The 19,772-nt window shown below is 41.6% G+C and overlaps 1 protein-coding gene and 2 pseudogenes across 2 annotated transcripts in view; all 3 read right to left on the minus strand.

The window, feature by feature from the left end:
* Nucleotides 1-19,772, minus strand: part of LOC134624184 (NACHT, LRR and PYD domains-containing protein 3-like) — a 189,929-nt pseudogene that overhangs the window by 64,187 nt on the left and 105,970 nt on the right.
* The window catches only part of LOC134624188 (class II histocompatibility antigen, B-L beta chain-like), a 34,901-nt gene that overhangs the window by 8,073 nt on the left and 7,056 nt on the right, over nucleotides 1-19,772 (minus strand). For both annotated transcript variants that reach the window (XM_063469175.1, XM_063469174.1), the window contains one exon: nucleotides 12,119-12,332. In XM_063469175.1, the coding sequence (XP_063325245.1) occupies nucleotides 12,119-12,332 (214 nt within the window). The remainder of the gene's footprint in view (nucleotides 1-12,118; nucleotides 12,333-19,772) is intronic.
* Nucleotides 12,825-12,929, minus strand: LOC134625077 (U5 spliceosomal RNA; annotated as a pseudogene).

The raw sequence follows: 19,772 nt of genomic DNA on the forward strand, positions 1-19,772 counted from the left end.
GAGGTGTTTGCCTGCTCAGGAGAGCCATGGAGAGATTAGAGGCTACATCACAGCTCCAGTCACGGCTTTCATCACTGTCTTTCTCATCTTTTCCTTGAGTAACAGCCAAACAGTGCGAGGAGACAACATCAACATCATAATGCGGATACCTCCTCGGCGCCAGCTGTGGGCTCAAGGCTGGAGCCGAACAAAAAACTCCCTGATAAAGACTGTGTGTTGACTGTTCTTCCCACTCCATGCAAGGCCACCTGGGTTGGCTGGTAGACTGTTTACTTAGCCTGATAGGGCGGAGGACACTGTCTCAGCTGAACTATGGACACGCACACACATACACATACACTGATTCGCACTCACTCATCCCCCCTCCCTTTCTAAACGCCTTCGATGCTTGTCCCCTCCTGGAGAACACGGCACTGTTTGTGCGGGATATGAAAGACAAGATTTTGTTTTTCAACAAGAGTTAGTAAAATAACATCTCCAGTATGATCAAATTTGTATGCCAAACATCCGCAGCTTGGCAGTGTATACAGCACTATAATGACCAGACCTAATTCTTTTGAAAACCTTACATCTTTCCACAGGTCTGAACTTCATCAGACATCACCTAGACACAGAGCTGGATGAGGCCAGCACAAACAGCAGCCTAACCGACTAAGACGATGGATCCATGGGGCCAGGAAAGCCAGAAGCAGGGGAGCTGGAGAGGTACCTTTCATGTCTGTTCACTGGAGGTGTGGATCTATTGCATGGCTCTCCTCACATCAAGAAGCTGTCGATCAAAGTCAATACAGCTCTTCCTGCATCTGCAGCTTGTGAAGGACTTCTTAGTCATGCAGGACTCCTGTTTACTGCTAAACAGTTACAGCTTCACAGAAAGAACCTTGCCCATATGGAAAAGAAATGGAAAAAACTTATAAAAGACTTGCATAAGATGTGGCCTACTTCATATAGTGAATCATATAAGGCTTATATGATTTACTCATGAATGTGGCCACTTTCATATATTGTTTTTGTAAGTATCCAAAACATACAAGTTTCATTTATATAATTTTTCTAGGGATCTTGTATCTGTTTTCACTATTGTATGCTTTTCATACAAGTTTCACACAAGACAGATACAAACTTTATAAGATTTATATATATCTTTTCCATATGGGTGAGAGCAAACTGCTGCTGAAGCTTAACCTTCACTTCACTGAGTGAAGAAATGGCACATTTTTGCTAAACAGGGCTCGCAAAATCGCTAGCCCGACGTCCCGGGGCTAGCGATTTTTCCAGTCGGGCTACCAAAATCTATCTCAGCCCTGCCCGTCGGGCTATCATAGGAAGGGAAAATATATGTCATTGCTTTTGCATTCTTTCGAAAATGTAGCTGAGTAATTATCTCATTGGCATCGATGAGCCACTGTCAATATGTGACATATTGAAATCGTGTTTGAATTTGTGCTTGTTTTTTGCTTTCACTTTCACTTTGCGATCGTGCGAACGGTGTGTAGAGAGCGGCAGCACTGATTGGTGAGTGACGGTTAATTGCGCACCAATTCCTCTGACGTCGTCTTATCACTCATTAGCTTACTATTCAAACGTGACAAGTGAAATCTCCCACAGCAAGCTTAAACACGTGAGAGGTTGATTGCGCAGAGAATCGCTGACCGTTATGTAAGTACCTGTGTAAAAGCAGCAGGATTTACGCTGGAATTTTAGTTCTGCTGAGCCAAATAAGATGGGTCAGGGTGAAGAAGGCACAGCCAAATAAAAGCCGACCACAAAACGGAAAAGTTATGACAAATCAGACTATGAGGCAAAAAGAAAGCTCAGATTTTTTGGTTTCATGGACAAAAGAATTTCTGTGGCTGGAATATGACGAGCTAAATAACATAATGTTCTGCCGGGTGTGTCGTGAGTTTCATTTCATTTGAGTCGACAAGTGCCTTTGTAACTGTGACCAGTAATTTGAAGAAAGACCCCATCAGAACCCATGAGAAATGCAAGAAATGCATTATTGCTCAGTCTGCAATATCTTTCCCAGAACAAACAGCAATTGCAAAAAACATACTAAAAATAAACCAAGCACAAGAAGAAGTCCTGAAAAATCTTTCAAAAGCGTACTATGTTGCAAAGAGTGAACTACCATTGTCAAAATTTAGCAGTCTTTGCAAACTTCAAAAAGCAAATGGCCTCGATCTTGGTTCCCCTTACCTCTTACCCTTGACTTCAGTGGAAATTTCAGATTCAGGATCTGACACAGATTCATGTTCTACACAGTTCTTACAAGTTCATAGAAATTTCTGTTCAATTAGAAACAAGTATTTGAGTTGATGATTGTAATTTTTATACAGTTGTTGTGATTTGTATTTTAACAACTTTCTGATTAATTTTTGTTTCCGTTACAATATTATACTTTAATGTATAATATTGTAAAGGAAACAAAACATTAAAAAATTGCTCTATTTTTTATTTGGGCTACTTAAATTTATTTTGGGCTACCAAAAACTGAAGAGTGCCTGCCCGAAGGGCTAGCAGAGATTTTGAAATTTTGCGAGCCTTGCTAAATATGCAGAAATAGATGCACACCCATACAATTTATGGTAAACTGAGCTGCCTTGTATGTACATATATTGAAGATGCCTCGTTCTAATGTTTTCTGTGAGGCTACTGTGCCATTTGGAGCAAAAATGAATATAAAGTTTACAGCATATCTTGTCACTGGAAATGGTTTGCACTGTTTCTATATTTATATTATTTACTGTAAATATTGGTGAGAAAAAGCTTTATGTTGTAAACCCCCCCCTTGAAATCTGGAAATTAGAATTGTTGTGCCTTATTTTGTTGATGTTTTTACATTCATTCTTTTTGAAAATACTAAAATTTGTATATTTATTTATTTTTGTTTGTCTGATAGCATCTATTTAAAAAATAAATCAGACATTACAACCAGTTAATCACTACTTAAGTAGTGATTTCACCAACTACTTTTTTACTCTTACTTAAGTAACTTTTTTGATGACTACTTTTCACTTTTACTTGAGTAATAATATTTTAAAGTAATGCTATTCTTACTTGGGTACAATTTTTGGATACTCAACCCACATCTGCACACCTCTCCCAGGACATCACCTTATATGACACCCTAAACCAATTCTTCACCAGCAAAATAGGGACACCATCACCCATCCTGCCATTTCAGAAAGGGACGATGCCCCCACCCAGCTGGAGCAGCATCAGGTCAGAGCCACACTGCGCAGAGTCTACACGAGGAAAGCAGCTGGTCCTGACGGTGTAGCTGGTAGAGTGCTTAAAGCATGTGCAGACCAACTAGCAGCGGTTTTCACCACCATCTTCAACCTCTCACTGCTACAGTCTGTAGTACCAAACTGCTTTAAGTCAGCCACCATCGTTCCAGTGCCCAAGAAGAACACAGTGAGCTGCTTGAATGACTATCGTCCAGTTGCTTTAACATCCATAATTGCCAAATGTTTTGAGTAACTCATCATGTCACAGATTAAAGTTGCCATCCCTGCAGACTTCGATCCATACCAGTTTGCATAAACGGCAAACAAGTCCACAGAGGACACCATAATAACAGCTCTTCACACAATCCTCACACATCTAGACAGTAATAACACCTACAGACATGGACAAAATTGTTGGTACCCTTAGGTCAATGAAAGAAAAACTCCCAATGGCCACAGAAATAACTTTAATCTGACAAAAGTAATAATAAATAAAAATTCTATAAATCTTAACAAATGAAAGTCAGACATTACTTTTCAACCATGCTTCAAATGAATTAAAATAAATGCATGAAACAGGCCTGGACAAAAACGATGGTACCCCTAGAAAAGAATGAAAATAATGTGTGTGTTAATGTGTTAATCCAATGTGCGTCCACTAATCAGCATCACAGGTGCCATCATATATAGGACTCCAGGTAGTCACTGTGTTGTTTGGTGACATGGTGTGAACCATATTCAACATGGACCAGAGGAAGCAAAGGAAAGAGTTTTCTCAGAAGATTAGAAAGGAAATCATAGACAAGCATGGTACAGGTAAAGCCTATAAGACCAGCTCCAAGCAGCTAGATGTTCCTGTGACTACAGTTGCACATGTAATTCAGAAATTTAAGATCCATGGGACTGTAGCCAACCTCCCTGGACATGGCCACAGGAGGAGAATTGATGACAGATCACAGAGATGGATAATCCGAATGGTAACACAAGATCCCAGAAAGACTTCTAAAGAGATCCGAGCTGAACTTCATGCTCAAGGAACATCAGTGTCAGATCGCACCATCCGTCATTGAGCCAAAGTGGGCTACATGGGAGACGACCAAGGAGGACACCATTGTTGAAAACAAATGATAAAAAAGCCAGACTGGAATATGCCAAACCACATGTTGACAAGCCACAAAGCTTCTGGGAGAATGTCCTGTGGACAGGTGAGACAAAAATTTAACTTTCTGCCAAGGCACATCAGCTCTATGTCTACAGATGGAAAAATGAAGCATATCAAGAAAAGAACACTGTCCCAACTGTGAAACATGGGGGAGGCTCGGTCATGTTCTGGGGCTGCTTTGTTGCATCTGGCACAGGGCTTGAGATTTCATTGTACCCTGCACAGATTCAAGACACCTATCAAGGGATTCTAGAGAGAAATGTGCTGGCCAGTGTCAGAAAGCTTGGTCTCAGTTGCAGGTCATGGGTCTTAAAACAGGACAATGACCCAAAACACACAGCTAAAAACACCCAAGAATGGCTAAGAGGGAAACATTGGACTATTTTAAAGTGGCCTTCTATGAGCCCTGACTTTAATCTTATTGAGCATCTTTGGAAGGAGCTGAAACATGCAGTCTGGAAAAGGCGCCCTTCAAATTGGAAACAACTGGAGCAGTTTGCTCATGAGGAGTGGGCCAAAATACCTGCTGAGAGGTGCAGAAGTCTCATTGACAGTTACAGGAACCATTTGATTGCAGTGATTGCCTCCAAAGGTTGTGCAACAAAATATTAACTTGTGGGTACCATCATTTTTTTCCAGGCCTGTTTCATGCATTTGCTTTTTAAATAATTCAGCTGAAGCATGGTTGAAAAGCTTTTGTCACATTAGAGTTATTTCTGTGACCATTGTGAGGTTTTCTTTTATTGACCGAAGGGTACCAACAATTTTGTCCACGTCTGTATGTGAGAATGCTGTTTGTGGACTTCAGCTCCGCCTTCAATACAGTTCAACCCCACCAACTGGTTAACAAACTAAACAACTTAAAACTCAGCAGATCACTGTGCACCTGAATATTGGACTTCCTGATCAACAGACCCCAGAACGTCAGAATGGGAGCCACACCTCCTCCACCCTCACTCTGAACGTGTGTCCCCTCGTATACTCACTTTTCACCCATGACTGTTCTCCAATCAACACCAGTAACACCATTATAAAATTGCTGACGACACCACCATCATAGGACTGATCGACAACAATGACGATTCAGCCTACAGAGGAGGATCAGCATCTGAAGAAAAGGTGTGACAACAACAACCTGCATCTGAACACAGCCAAGACCAAGGAGATGGTAATCGACTTCATGAGAACAAGGCGATCTGAGCACTCCACCCTCTACATTGATGGAGGAGGTAGAAAGGGTAGAAAGCTTCAGGTTTCTCGGAGTCCACATCTCGGCCGGCCTTACCTGGTCCACAAACATTTCCCACCAGATAGGGAAAGCACAACAAAGGCTGTACTTCCTCAGGAGACTACGTCAGGCCCAATTACCCTAAGACTGCTAGTAAACTTCTACTGCTCCTTACCTGCTGCTGCACACTCTGGTTCAACTGCTGCACCACGGAGGACAAGAGGAAACTGCAGCGGGTGGTGAGGGCAGCAGAGCGAGCAATTGGCACCTCACTAACTGCCCTCAGAGACTTTGATACTGGCAGACTTCAGCAGAAAGCCAGCATCATCATCAAGGACCCCTCGCAACCTGGACACTCACCTTATTTCTACATGTACTTTAATGCAACCAGCATTCCTAAGTCTTAAACTTTATTACAACCATATTTACTATAGTAGCAATGCCCCCCCCCCCGCATGTGCAATTTCACTGATCACACTGCACCTTACAATGCACCTGCTCCTCAGATTGTAAACCCAATAAACTTCATTTCACTTCTCAAATATCACTGTGTGTGTCTCCTATATGATATATTTAACTGACATTTTTTATTGTACAACCAACGATTTATACAGGAAAATTGTGACTATTAACAAGGTTGCCAAAAGTTTTGCATCCCACTGTATATATATGTAAGCGTGTATGTGGAAATATTTGTGTGTATGTATCTATTAGGGGTGCAACGATACACAAAATTCACGGTTTGGTTCGGTTCGATACTTTGGTGTCACGGTTCGATACTTTTTTCAATACAAAAAAATGTTCATGCTTCTTTAATTTGTCATTTATTAAAATTATAAATATAGATTTTAACTCAAAAGTACAGTTTTTAAATTTAATGTTGCTGAAACAACAAAGTAATAAAAAAATAAATTATCTGATCGAGAAATCCCTCATCTTTGGAAAAGAGAATTTATTACAGAGAAATGGCTCTTTCCAAAATAAAAGCTATACTATACGCTTCTTCTGGGGCATATTCTCAGCAGCATATTAAACATATCAGGTCCCCATAAGGAGAATCATGTGCTAACGGCTGTCTAAATGACTCGGGTAAAGTTTGTAGCATGCGTGCTTGTTTTTGTCTGCTTCCACTTGTCTTTGCACTAGGATCATGTTGGCGTAAATGTGCAGTCATATTCGTTGTGTTCCCACTAGTGCTGTCAGCGTTAATCTGAAATGACGTTAACAACACAACACGGCAAATCTCCGTTAACGAGCTACCGCGGATCGACCCGTGCGTGGGGCTGGATGGAGTCAACACGTTAACGAGCAAACTGCGCTAACGCAGTAGTTCCCACCCATGTAATTGAGCATTGCGTGGCACATCCGACATACTGTTTTACTTTTGTCCATGACGCGCTTACCTTCAGGGTCATACTTCACATGAAGACCAAAATAGTTCCAAAAGCCAGATCTGAATGCGGGCGGGGGAGGTTCAATTTGTCATGTTGCAATGAGCTTAGCTTCTGTCTTGCTAGCTTGCGCTGCGCTCAGTGGATCTGCGCTCGACAGTGCAACCTAGGCGGAGTAGTCGAACGCAGATCCACTGAGCTCTCAACACAGACAGCATCATCAGAAGAAAAGTTGATAAAATAAATTAAAAATGTTCTATTGTTCAATACACATGCATACCGAACTGAGAGCACTGTATTGAACGGTTCAATATCGATACGAGTATCGTTGCACCCCTAGTATCTATGCATGCGTATATGTATGTAGTGGAGATCATCTGAATTTCAGGAGCGGGACCACTCCTCCTTCCCGCCCCCTCCGACCTCAGGCTATAAAAACCCCCCTTCTCCAATACCTGCTGTTCTCATTTTTCATGCGAACACCCCTCGTCGTCAGATGCCTCGCAATTCTAAGAGCTTGATTCCTACTCACCCTTTTGCCCATTACCATGGATTCCTCGTCACTCAGCGCATCGGACCAAGACCTCACTCCTTCTCCACCTGATTTTCAGGATTGGCAAACTGCTCCTAGTGGAGCCGCTGAGTGCTCCATTACAGCCGGCCCGTCCAGCGCGCCTTTCAGCAGCCGTCCTCGCCGCACAGCCGTCAGGTCTCCCATTCGCATTCCCCGGAACTCCTCTCTGCGCTCCATTCAACAATACAGCGGCTCCGGTTGCTCCCCTTCCCCGCAAAACTGCAACCTCCGATCTGCTACTAGAGGATGATCCCCTCCCAGTAAATGTTCTAGGCAGAGCTCCACTCCGGATCATCCTGAGGCGCTTCTCCGGCCCCGTGGAGCTTCCCAGAAACACGATCAATCTCAGCCTTCAACTCCGAGTTCGCGCCACCATTCCCACGCTCCGGTGAGGTCTCCTGAAGATTCTCTGCCCACGAAGGTCTCCGACTGGACCGTCACCCATCTCCAACGTGTTCTGAAAGAGAGAGGCATCCGCTTTCGTCGATGCGATATCAAGGCTACATTATTCTGTTTCTTCTTAACATCTCAGCGCTCCCGCTCTCATTCTGCTGCCTCTTCGCCGCCCTTCCCTCTCTCTCCTGCAAGTCGTGCCGCGCCCCGTCACATCCCGCTTCCGCCTGCATAGTCCCAGCCCAAAACGAACCACAGCCCTCGCGCCGTCCTTCTGTTCTCTTCTGCTTGACCCTCGCTCCTGTACCAGAGCCTTCTAAACCCACAATCTCCACTCCCAGCATGCCTTTGCCTCACGGTTCAGACAGGCGGGGTAGGCCCATCATGCACCTCGGAGGCCGTAACATTTGCAATAACTTCAACAATTCCGGCTGTTCCTTGTCTCAATGCCGCTATCTTCACTGCTGCTCCTTTTGCGGCGGTGGCCATTTTCGCTCCGCATGCCCCCACAACCCCACCAAACCATGACTAGCTCTGTCAGTCTCCACACCCATCCACATTCCGGCACTTGAAGACGCCTTATAAAAAAAAAAAAAAAAAAAAAAAAATTCACCCTAACCCAGACTTTGTCAACTTCTTAGTAAAAAGTTTCTCAGAAGGCTTCCACCCAGGGATCGTTGCCCAGACTCGGTTTCTTGCACTTGCAAAAACCAGCAGTCAAAAACAAAAACTCAAACAAGAGACAGAAAGAAAGAAGAAGAACAAAAAAAGAGAGAGAGAGAGCGACATAAAAGAGAAAGACTAAAGAAGAAAGAGAAAAAAACAGATGGTTCACCTCCTTGATGACTTCCTAGTCATCTCCCCTCCCACGTCTCCACCAGTTCACGGACTATCAACTCCGAACTTGGCATCCCTTTGTCGGAAGAGAAAACAGAGGGACCTTAAACATCACTGGAGTTCCTCAGGATAACCCTCAACACCGAACGTTTCCAGGCCTCCCTGCCCATCGAAAAGCTCAATCGCATCACCCTTCTCCTCCAAAGCTTCCTCCTCGCTCTCACTTGCTCCAAACAATAGCTGCTCTTCCTGTTGGATCTTTCATTTGCTTTCACTCGCTGCATCTAAACCGTCACTCCTTGACTCCGCCATGCTGGATAGCTCTTCCAGGGCTGAACTGCGTCTCTGGCAACTTCTGCTTGCTAACTGGAACGGCATCACCTTCTTCTACACAATCAGCTGTCCCACCCTGACGGCGTTCAGCTCTTCACAGATGCCGCCCCTTCTGCCGGCTTTGGGGTCTATTACGGCCGAAGGTGGTTCTCTTCAGCTCGGCCTCCCGAGTTCCGTAAAAATATCCACGATCGGAAGTTCCTGCCTTCATCAGCCATTACGAAATCTAAACAAGTAGTCATCGCAGCCTTACTGTGGGGCCATGAATGGTCAAAAGATCCATCCTCATTTGGTCCGACAACTTCGCCGTAGTCGACATTATTAACAAAGGCTGAAGCAATTCTCCTTCCATCATGCTCTTCATATGGCATCTCACGTGGCACCCATCAGTTCCTAATCAGAGCAGAACACATTCCAGGCCACTTCAATTCCATTGCTGACTCCTTGTCTCGTCTCTTCCTCCAGACATTCAGAGCCTTGGCACCCTACGTAGAGGCAGCTCCGACCCCAGGTCCTCCATTTTCTGCCACGACGTTCGAGATCTAAACTCCAGCATCGCAGAACTCATCAGCATCTCCCAAGAAGCGATCATAAATAGCCTCGCCACAAGCACATTGTCCTCCTATTGGACCGCTTGGAACACGTTCCGTTCATTCCATCATAACTTCAACCTGCCCTTCCCATCATTCGACATTGCAACAGTTTCCAGCTTCATATCTCATTCCTTCTTTGCCAAACTGCTCACAGGTTCATCATGCCCAACCACTACGTCATCCCAGATATCACTACTCATCAAAGGTTTCCATGACCCTACACCGCTTACCCCTAACTTCAGATCTTCTACATCGCTGCATCTCTACCCTCCGGCTATAGCGACTACTTCCTGGCACGCACACTCAAAGCCATGTTCCTGCTCACTTTCTTCGGCTTCTTACGCTGTTCCGAATTCACTTCCTCATCTTCAAAGTTCTATCCGACCCTTCACCCGTGCTTGAGTGACATCCACCCATTGTCCGAAGACTGCCTCATTTTCACCCTCAAACGAAGCAAAAACCAATCAACTGGGCAGCCCCATCCCTATATACTACTTCAAAATAAACTCACCTTTAAGTCCCTTCAAATCACTAACCCATTACCTTGACCTCAGAAAATCTCAGCACGTGCTAGTGAATCTATATACATATATGTATGTATGTATGTATTTATCCCTATGTATGCAGGTGTATATATAACTTGTACATGTCTTTCTTGTGTAAATGTAAATTTGTCTGTGTTATAGTATAAATACTTATACTATTGTGTACTTCACACACGGAGAGATGCCAAACTGCCTTTCATTGTTCCTGTAACAGTGACAATAAAGAACTATTCTATTCTATAGTAAAAAAAAAAAAAGAGTGACAAGAAAAGAAACAAAATATCAAGTCTGTGACCCCATTATGACAGAACTTAAATGATAAAGAACTGGCAAAAACGATCGCACTTGATTTCCAACCATTTTCAGTTGTGGATGATAAAGGATTAAGGAAATTTATTCATGCACTGAATCCTATATATGCGATTCCAAGCAGGAAAACACTCCCAAAAAATCATCTGAGGCCTGTATGACAGAGAACGTGCATCTTCTTTTTGTTTTGCATATTTTAATTTATATGTTATTGTGCTTTGGTTTGCAGTGTTTTGTGTTTGTTTCACTTTAACTATGTTTAAAAGGCAAAAACTGAAAGTTTAAATAGTTAAAAGTTGAATTGTAAATAGTTGGTTTTTGTATTTTTTAATTTATGTTTGACATTTTATGTGGAGTAAATAAATAAAAGCATATTTATTTAATAAACATATATAAATAAAAAACATACCTTTTTACATTAGTAATTTATTTTGTGCATAATTTTATATTGTTGTTAATAAAACCTGAAGAGCCGCTTGGGAGCCAAAAGCGACGGCTTTTTTTAATGAGCCGCGCCAAAACAGCCGGTTTTCTTAAAAGAGCCGGAATTCTCCATGACTCTTGCAGTGTTTTTCCCTGTATGTCTTCCTGTGAGTTTAGGTTTCAGTTTCTTTTCTTAGATTTTCTCAGATTAGGTTATTGCTTAGTTCCTGTCCTCACCACCTCCGTGTTAGTCTGTTATTTTAGCTTGTTCAATAAAAGCTTACTCATCGCATCAAAGTCAGTACCTGCATTTTCGGTCCTCTTTTACAACCCCACACGGCTTGCCTCGTCAGCCGTGACATTGTATGTGAGGAGCAGGATTTTGAATTCAATTCAACAGGAGAAATCTGCTCTCTCTTTCTAGTCCCTGTCAGTACTCTTGCTGCAGCATTTTGGATTAACTGAAGACTTTTCAGAGAGTTTTTAGGACATCCTGATAATAATGAATTACAGAAGTCCAGCCTGGAAGTAATGTCAGGAGTTTTCCTGTATTGCAACTCAGGTCAGAATAAAAACGCTCAGACAGGTTAACTTGTACACGGGTGAGACTCAGGGAGACTCGCACCCTGCAATAAAAGAAGCCTTTATTCATAGTTTTATTCATAGCACGTACAGGAAGAGAGAAAATAGAACTGTGCTGCGTGTAGGACAGTTGAGTCTGTTGAGTCCTGTTGAGTCTGCACAGAGTGTAACTTCCCCATTTAAGCTGAATACTAAAAGAGCAAACATATCTAGATAATGAAATGTACTTTTAAGCATAACATAATAAAAATCCTAAAATCCTAAAATCCCTTAACAGTAATAAATGCATGAAGTAGTTTTTCAGTGTCACTCTGAGACAAAATATTTCTAATTTTAGAGATGTTGGACAAACGGAAGAAATCAGTCCTACATATTTGTTTAATATGTGCATTGAAGGACATGTCTTGGTCAAAAATGACTCCAAGGTTCCTCACAGTGTTACTGGGGGCCAAGGTAATGCCATCCAGAGTAATTATGTGGTCAGAAATAATACTCCATATTTAGACCTGACTCACCTGGGTGTGTACTCCAGGTGGGAGTGGGCCTGGTAGTACCAATCACCATCCTCCATCTCCTCAGTGGAAGTGACATCAGAGGTGACTTCCTGTCCATCTCTGTGCCAGCTCACTTTGATCTCAGTGGGGTAGAAGTCATAGACGCTGCAGACCAACATGGCGGGATGGTGGCTTGAGAGAGGCATCATGGAGTGAAGTTTGACAGTGGGTTGAACTAGAAAACAGTATTATTATTATTGATATTAAATTATCAGTGATGGACATTCATTAATGAATCTATTGTGATACATAGATTTATAGAACAAATCATTTAATCAAATCAGACATGCATAAACAGTAATCAGTGCGAGGAGGAGGAGTGGAGAAACACAGTTTAACTTTAATTTAATTCAATTCAATTTTATTAATATAATGCCTGGTCACAACAACAGTCGCCTCGAGGCGCTTTATATAGTAAAGTAGACCCTACACTAATACATACAGAGAAAGAACACTTTTGCAACAGTGGGAAGGAAAAACTCCCTTTTAACAGGAAGAAACCTCCGGCAGAACCAGGCTCAGGAAGGGGCGGGGCCATCTGCTGCGACCGGTTGGGGTGAAACAAGGAAGACAGGATAAAAAACATGCTGTGGAAGAGAGATAGAGATTAATAACAGGTATGATTCAATGCAGAGAGGTCTATTTCTTTTCTTCTTCTTTTTTAAAGCCCCACTAATGCAATGGATCAAAAGTTAGAAATTTTGTTGTTCCTCTCCACAGAAATCTTTAGTAAACGGTGAAAGATTTATACGATCTGAAGAGAAACAAGAGTGTACTTGCGGAGAGGTCTATTAACATATAGTGAGTGAAGAAGAAACACCCAGTGCATCATGGGAATCCCCCGGCAGCCTACACCTATTGCAGCATAACTAAGGGAGGATTCAGGGTCACCTGATCCAACTATGTGGTTTGCCAAAATGGAAAGTTTTAAGTCTAAATTTAAAAGTAGAGATAGTGTCTGTCTCCCGAATCCAAACTGGAAGCTGGTTCCACAGAAGAGGGGCCTGAAAACTGAAGGCTCTCCCTCCCATTCTACTTTTAAACAATGTAAACATAAAAAATCAAAAAGAAAGAACAATACAGTATCCACATCTGAACCAAAGAGTAAAACAGTGAAATGTGGATTATTAAATATTAGGTCTCTCTCCTCCAAGTCTCTGTTAGTACATGACTTAATAATTGATCAACAAATCAATTTACTCTGCCTTACAGAAACCTGGTTGCAGCAGGATGAGTATGTTAGTTTAAATGAATCAACACCCCTGAGTCATTCTAACTACCAGAAACCTCGAAGCACAGGCCGAGGGGGCGGTGTGGCAGCAATTTTTCACACCAGCCTATTAATTAACGAAAGACCAAGACAGACTTTTAATTCATTTGAAAGCCTGATGCTTATCCTTGTCCACCCCAGCTGTAAAACTCAGAAACCAGTCTTACTTGTTATCATCTATCGTCCACCTGGGCCTTACACAGAGTTTCTCTCTGATTTCTCAGACTTTTTATCTGATTTAGTGCTCAGCTCAGATAAAATAATTATTGTGGGTGATTTTAACCTCCATGTAGATGCTAAAAATGACAGCCTCAACATGGCATTTAATCTGTTATTAGACTCAATTGGCTTCTCTCAAAATGTAAAAGAACCCACCCACCACTTTAATCACACTCTAGATCTTGTTTTAACATATGGCATAGAAACTGAACATTTAACAGTGTTTCCTGAAAACCCTCTGCTGTCTGATCATTTCCTGATAACATTTACATTTACAATAATTGATTACACAGCAGTGGAGAGCAGACTTTATCACAGTAGATGTCTTTCTGAAAGTGCTGTAACTAAGTTTAAGAATATAATCCACCCACTGTTATCATCTTCAATGACCTGTACCAACATAGAGCAGAGCAGCTATCTGAACACTACTCCAACAGAGTAGGAACTAGGGCTGCTCGATTATGGCAAAAATGATAACCACAATTATTTTCACTGAAACTGAGATCTCGATTATTAGACGATATTTAACAATAACAATGTATTGAATAATGGCTTTAAAGATTGTCAAAAAATAATATAAAATAGTGTGCAAATACTAATTACAGTGCAAATGTTTGCAATATAAAAAATAAATTAAAAATGTAAACATCTATGTTTAGTGAACTTTAAAATACTGCACAATATTTGATCCACGTCTTACTCCGCGAACCCATAATGTTTCCACCAATGTTCCCTCAAATATTTCATGTGTCTGAGCGAACACACAAACTCCCTGAGCGATCCCTTGGACCACTGTGAGCAACATCAGACGTGTGCACTGTGGTCATGCCAGCATCTAATCCATCCAAGTTACATGGTTTATTAAAATAATCAAATTACAGCATTTACATTTATGTTAGACTACTTTTAAACTGCTTTAGCCCACTTACAATGAAAATTTAGAAAATCCTGTTCATGACCTGTGTAGTATGTTAACACTATTGGAAGTAAAAATAACTTGAACTCCAATTTTGAAAACACAACTTTCTTTCTTTTTTCTTTTTTTTTCATAAAGCTCTGACTTGTATTATGAGTCTGTGGTCTGGGAGAGTCCTATAACTCTCTGTCTGCAAAATACAGTATATAATGACCAATGTTGGGCAATTAATTATATAGTTACTACTTCAAAAAAGTAACTCAGTTTGGCAAACAACAAAGTTTTTTGCAGCTATTTTTTTTAATGCAGCCAAGGCGTTTTTTTAAACAAACATTTCAAACTATTTACAGAACAATCAGCTGTTCTGCATCAAATCTGATGCCACACAAATTATTTGTGCCACTCCAAAAAATAATTTCTGTCCACTATGAGATAAAGGAGAACAACAGCCTGATACCTGCAGGCCTGACAACAGGAGATGTGTCACTCCTGTAACACCTGTAACATTCAGCAGCTGCCTCATTGTTCTGACACACACAACAAAACTATTGACTACACTACACACTAACTACACAAGATTTAACGTCTCAAATCTCTCACATCTCAGAACACCGCCGTCACTCCTAAAACTTCCCCCTGTTTCTTAACAACTAGATGCAACGTTGCCATATCATTTTTTGATTGGTCGACGCGGTACTTTTTTCAACCAATAGGAAAGGGTGGGGGGTTTTTTGGTTTTGTTTTTGCTCACAGGTGGAGAGTGTTTTCGAGCGGTTTCCTTATAAAACGCCGTTTTTACCATTTCCTCCCGCAGTAAATATAAATAACGACAGTATTCAGGAAGAAAACCAAACATTGCATATATTTTTATCATAACTCTGGTTTTACGTGGCCCATCTACGGTGGCCCCTAGAGACAAAGCATGTACAAACTCCAAAACACTTACAAATTCCAAATAGCACGCACAAACTCCAAAACATGTGCAAGTTACAAAACACATGCAAAATACAAAACACATGCAAACTCCAAAACACATGCAAACTCCAAAACACGTACAAACTCCAAAACACGTACAAACTCCAAAACACATGCAAAATACAAAACACATGCAAACTCCAAAGCACAACGGAAGTGCTCCAGGACGCTAGGGGCAGTGTTGAGCTTTTGTTACCTAGTAACTACACAAGCCAGGACGTACCAATGACCGGATTTGGGCTGTATCCCAATTCAGGGTCTGCAGCCTTGTTTTTCCTCACTTTATTTATCTCATTTTAGACATACAGTCAAGGGGTCTGCAGCCTTAAAGGCCGCATTTTAAGGCCAAAGGCTGTCCCAATTCAAAGGCTGCTCGAAATGCAGCCCTCAAATGCGTCCTTCATTTCCCTGAATTTTAAGGATGGGTCGGTGCAGCCTTCATGGCCCAACATATCCCAGACTTCATAGCGCGGCGGTGGTGTGGATAATTTTGCCGAAAAAAACGGTGGAAGCGAAGCGGCCGAAGAGTACTTTCAAAAGTAAGTACTGAGTATTATGTCACTTATTTATGTGCCAATGTTTAATAATCAGTGTTGGGAAGGTTACTTTTAAAATGTATTCCATTACAGAATACTGAATACATGCCCCAAAATGTATTCTGTAACGTATTCCGTTACGTTACTCAATGAGAGTAACGTATTCTGAATACTTTGGAATACTTAATATATTATCATGCTGTTTACAACTACATGAATGTCCTATTGCTGTGATTTATTACTGTTACTGAAGGTACGTAGTACGAAACGTAGTAAAGGGACCTCTGGCTAATACGGTGGGTTCCCTGTCGGACTCGTAGCCGAAAACTAGCTTTACTTTGTTGTCTGGGTCAACTTTGCTTGCCAGAGACAGAGAGAGGCGTTGAAAGGCTCCAACGGAACTTGTACAGTGTACAGTTGAGTCTTAATAGCTTACTTACAGCTGGGCTCGTCAGGCACTCTTCTTGGCTGCTGTGGTTATTATTATATTTACATGCTTCCAGCTCCCGTTTTTGCTCCGTGACAGCTCGGACTTTTCCTTTCTCTCCCTCCCTCGCTCACAGACGCATAACGTGTATGGTAGTCCATTCTCCCTGCAGCACGGACTACACTGCCCATCAGGCTACATTCTTTAGAGCCATGCCTGTAGCATTCTGCCTTTTAGCTTAGCACAACAACAACAACAACAAAGCGCTCTCTCACCCAGGAAACACGCACAGAGAGAGCGCGTCACCCTGTAACCATGGCAACCGTAACGCTGCCGCCTGGAACAACAGAACACAGCTGTCAAACAAACCCAAAAATTCCTGACCCGCGACAATATGAAACAGGGAAGTACCGCCGTGTATTCCATTTATTTCAACAAAGTAACTGTATTCTGAATACCACCTTTTTAAACGGTAACTGTAACGGAATACAGTTACTCATATTTTGTATTCTGAATACGTAACGGCGGTACATGTATTCCGTTACTCCCCAACACTGTTAATAATGAACAACATTAAAACATTACTGTTGGCCACATGTCGGCAAAGTTATGTGACATTAGTGATGTTTGTACTAACTCTGTTTTAAAGCCGTTACTTCAAAATATACGCCGTTCAATAGTCGACCTTAATCTTACAGAGAATGTGATGATTTTATGGATAATTAAAGTCAGTCATATATCCACAAACACAACAAGCTGAAAGTCAGTGATGCTGCTCGGTTTGCAGTCCTGAATATGACGGCACAAGCAGGATTCACTGCACTGTTAATGTTAGCTATGTTATATTGCTGCCTCTGTTCGGTGGTGTCGAGCCAAACGGACTTTAACGTGTGTTTGAACGAGCTGACGGTTCACTCGTTAAGCTGAAAGAAAGATGCTTTAATCACAGGAGTCACACATGTGTCCACTGTACCATCTGGAACTCTTCTTGTTTAGCACTCGTAGTAACACAAACACGAAATCCTCCTTCTCTTGTGCTGTTTTGTAGCAGTGCGTACACCTGAGACTGTCACCTGTCTGTCTGTCCTGCACTCTCTCTCTGTTTCTTTCTCTCTGATTGTGGAATAAAAGTATGAACATGTATTTATAAGTTACACTTGTGTTTGAATCCTGCAGCTTATCACACATTTGATTTCCATGTGTGACAACTGCAAGTGTCCAGAGTGAGGACAGACTGAGGGACCCACTGCTGCACATCATCTGTGAGGCTTTGCACCCCTGATGATCCACCAGGACAAACTCAGCAGTGTGTGAGGAAGAGGAGGAGGAAGAGCCAGCAGCAGCTGACAGATGGAGAGAATAGACAGACTGTTCCCTGTTTGTGAAGGACTGCTAGGAAAGTTTAACATAACTAATTGTCTGTCCTGAATCAGTCTTATTAGGTAATGTTCAAATAATGTTATCATCCCAGTGTTTTCAGTGTGGGAGAAAGTACTCAGGGCCTTCAAGTTACACACTATGAAAGGCAGCAACAAGTTTAATATTCAGAAACCTAAAGTATGTATCAGCAGCAGAATGGAGCTAAAAATAAATGTTTGTTTCAGTTCTATGAAGCTTTGAGTATTTTGGATTAGTAGCACTGCTGTGTTTGTTGCATCATATTACTGTAATTGTTTATATGCTTTATATATTCTGAGGTAAGTTGATCTATAGTGTTACATCATATTCTATAAGGATGTTATGTGTTTGTATACTTTCTGCCCAGTTTGACCCATTTAGCAGAAGTCCGCCTGTTTAAGGCTCTGATATCTATTCTGTATGACTTGAAGCAGTTATGACATGGTCTGATTTTCTCACCCAATAAAGGAATATTTAATATATCAGTCTGATCTTCATTCTATCAGAAACAGTTATCACAGCTCGTACATTTTCTTTTTATAAATATATGTAAGCAATGAGCCAAATTTAGTAATGCCAACATACTGAAGGAACAACATTTGTCTCTTATATATGATACACCTATATATACACTGTCAAAGATACTTGTCTTTGAGTGAAGATTTAAGGTGATAAGAAATATAAATAACTGCAACTTGAATCCGTACTGAAGCTCAGTATTTGACACAGAGTTCATGTTCACTGCTGTAATAGCTAATAATGATTAATATAATAACTATAATATTGGTCATATTATATTTACATTACCAAAGTGATATGACTTTAGTCTCATGAAAAACATTAGCTAATTGTTATTTACTTACGATCGTGGCTCAAGAGTTGGGAGTTCGCCTTGTAATCGGAAGGTTACCGGTTCGAGCCCTGGCTCGGACAGTCTCAGTCGTTGCGTCCTTGGGCAAGAAACTTCACCCGTTGCCTACTGGTGGTGGTCAGAGGGCCCGGTGGCGCCAGTGTCCGGCAGCCTCGCCTCTGTCAGTGCGCCCCAGGGTGGCTGTGGCTACAACCAACGTAGCTTGCCATCACCAGTGTATGAATGTGTGTGTGAATGGGTGAATGACTGGATATGTAAAACGCTTTGGGGTCCTTAGGGACCATAAAAGCGCTATATAAATACAGGCCATTTACCATTTTACCATTTAATCTTAAAATGACTGTTCAGTACAGAAATGAAGCCCAAAAATCATGTTTTACAGTCCTGTGGTCTCAGCCTCAGATACTTATCAAATCACACAAAGCTCTTGTAGAAACAAACAAAAAAATGAACAAAATATGTTCTCCTTCATTTCTGTCAAACTAAGTTGTATGATACGTTTCCAGCGGTTAGTATAATGGTTGCTAGGCAACCTGGGCAGCGCGATGGAGACTAGCCCAAGACCGTCCCATACAGCCCAAACTTGCCGTTTATTTTGCAAATCGAGCTCAACACTGCCCCTAGCGTCCTGGAGCACTTCCGTTGTGCTTTGGAGTTTGCATGTGTTTTGGAGTTTGCGCGTGTTTTGTATTTTGCACGTGTTTTGTATTTTGTATGTGTTTTGTATTTTGCATGTGTTTTGGAGTTTGCATGTGTTTTGTATTTTGCATGTGTTTTGTATTTTGCATGTGTTTTGGAGTTTGCATGTGTTTTGGAGTTTGCATGTGTTTTGGAGTTTGTACGTGTTTTGGAGTTTGCACGTGTTTTGGAGTTTGCATGTGTTTTGTATTTTGTACGTGTTTCGTATTTTGCATGTGTTTTGGAGTTTGCATGTGTTTTGGGGTTTGCATGTGTTTTGGAGTTTGCATGTGTTTTAGAGCTGGGCGATATAAGATTTTTTCAT

The sequence above is a fragment of the Pelmatolapia mariae genome, linkage group LG3_W (genome assembly GCF_036321145.2).
Source record: "Pelmatolapia mariae isolate MD_Pm_ZW linkage group LG3_W, Pm_UMD_F_2, whole genome shotgun sequence".
NCBI classification, from domain to species: Eukaryota; Metazoa; Chordata; class Actinopteri; order Cichliformes; family Cichlidae; genus Pelmatolapia; species Pelmatolapia mariae.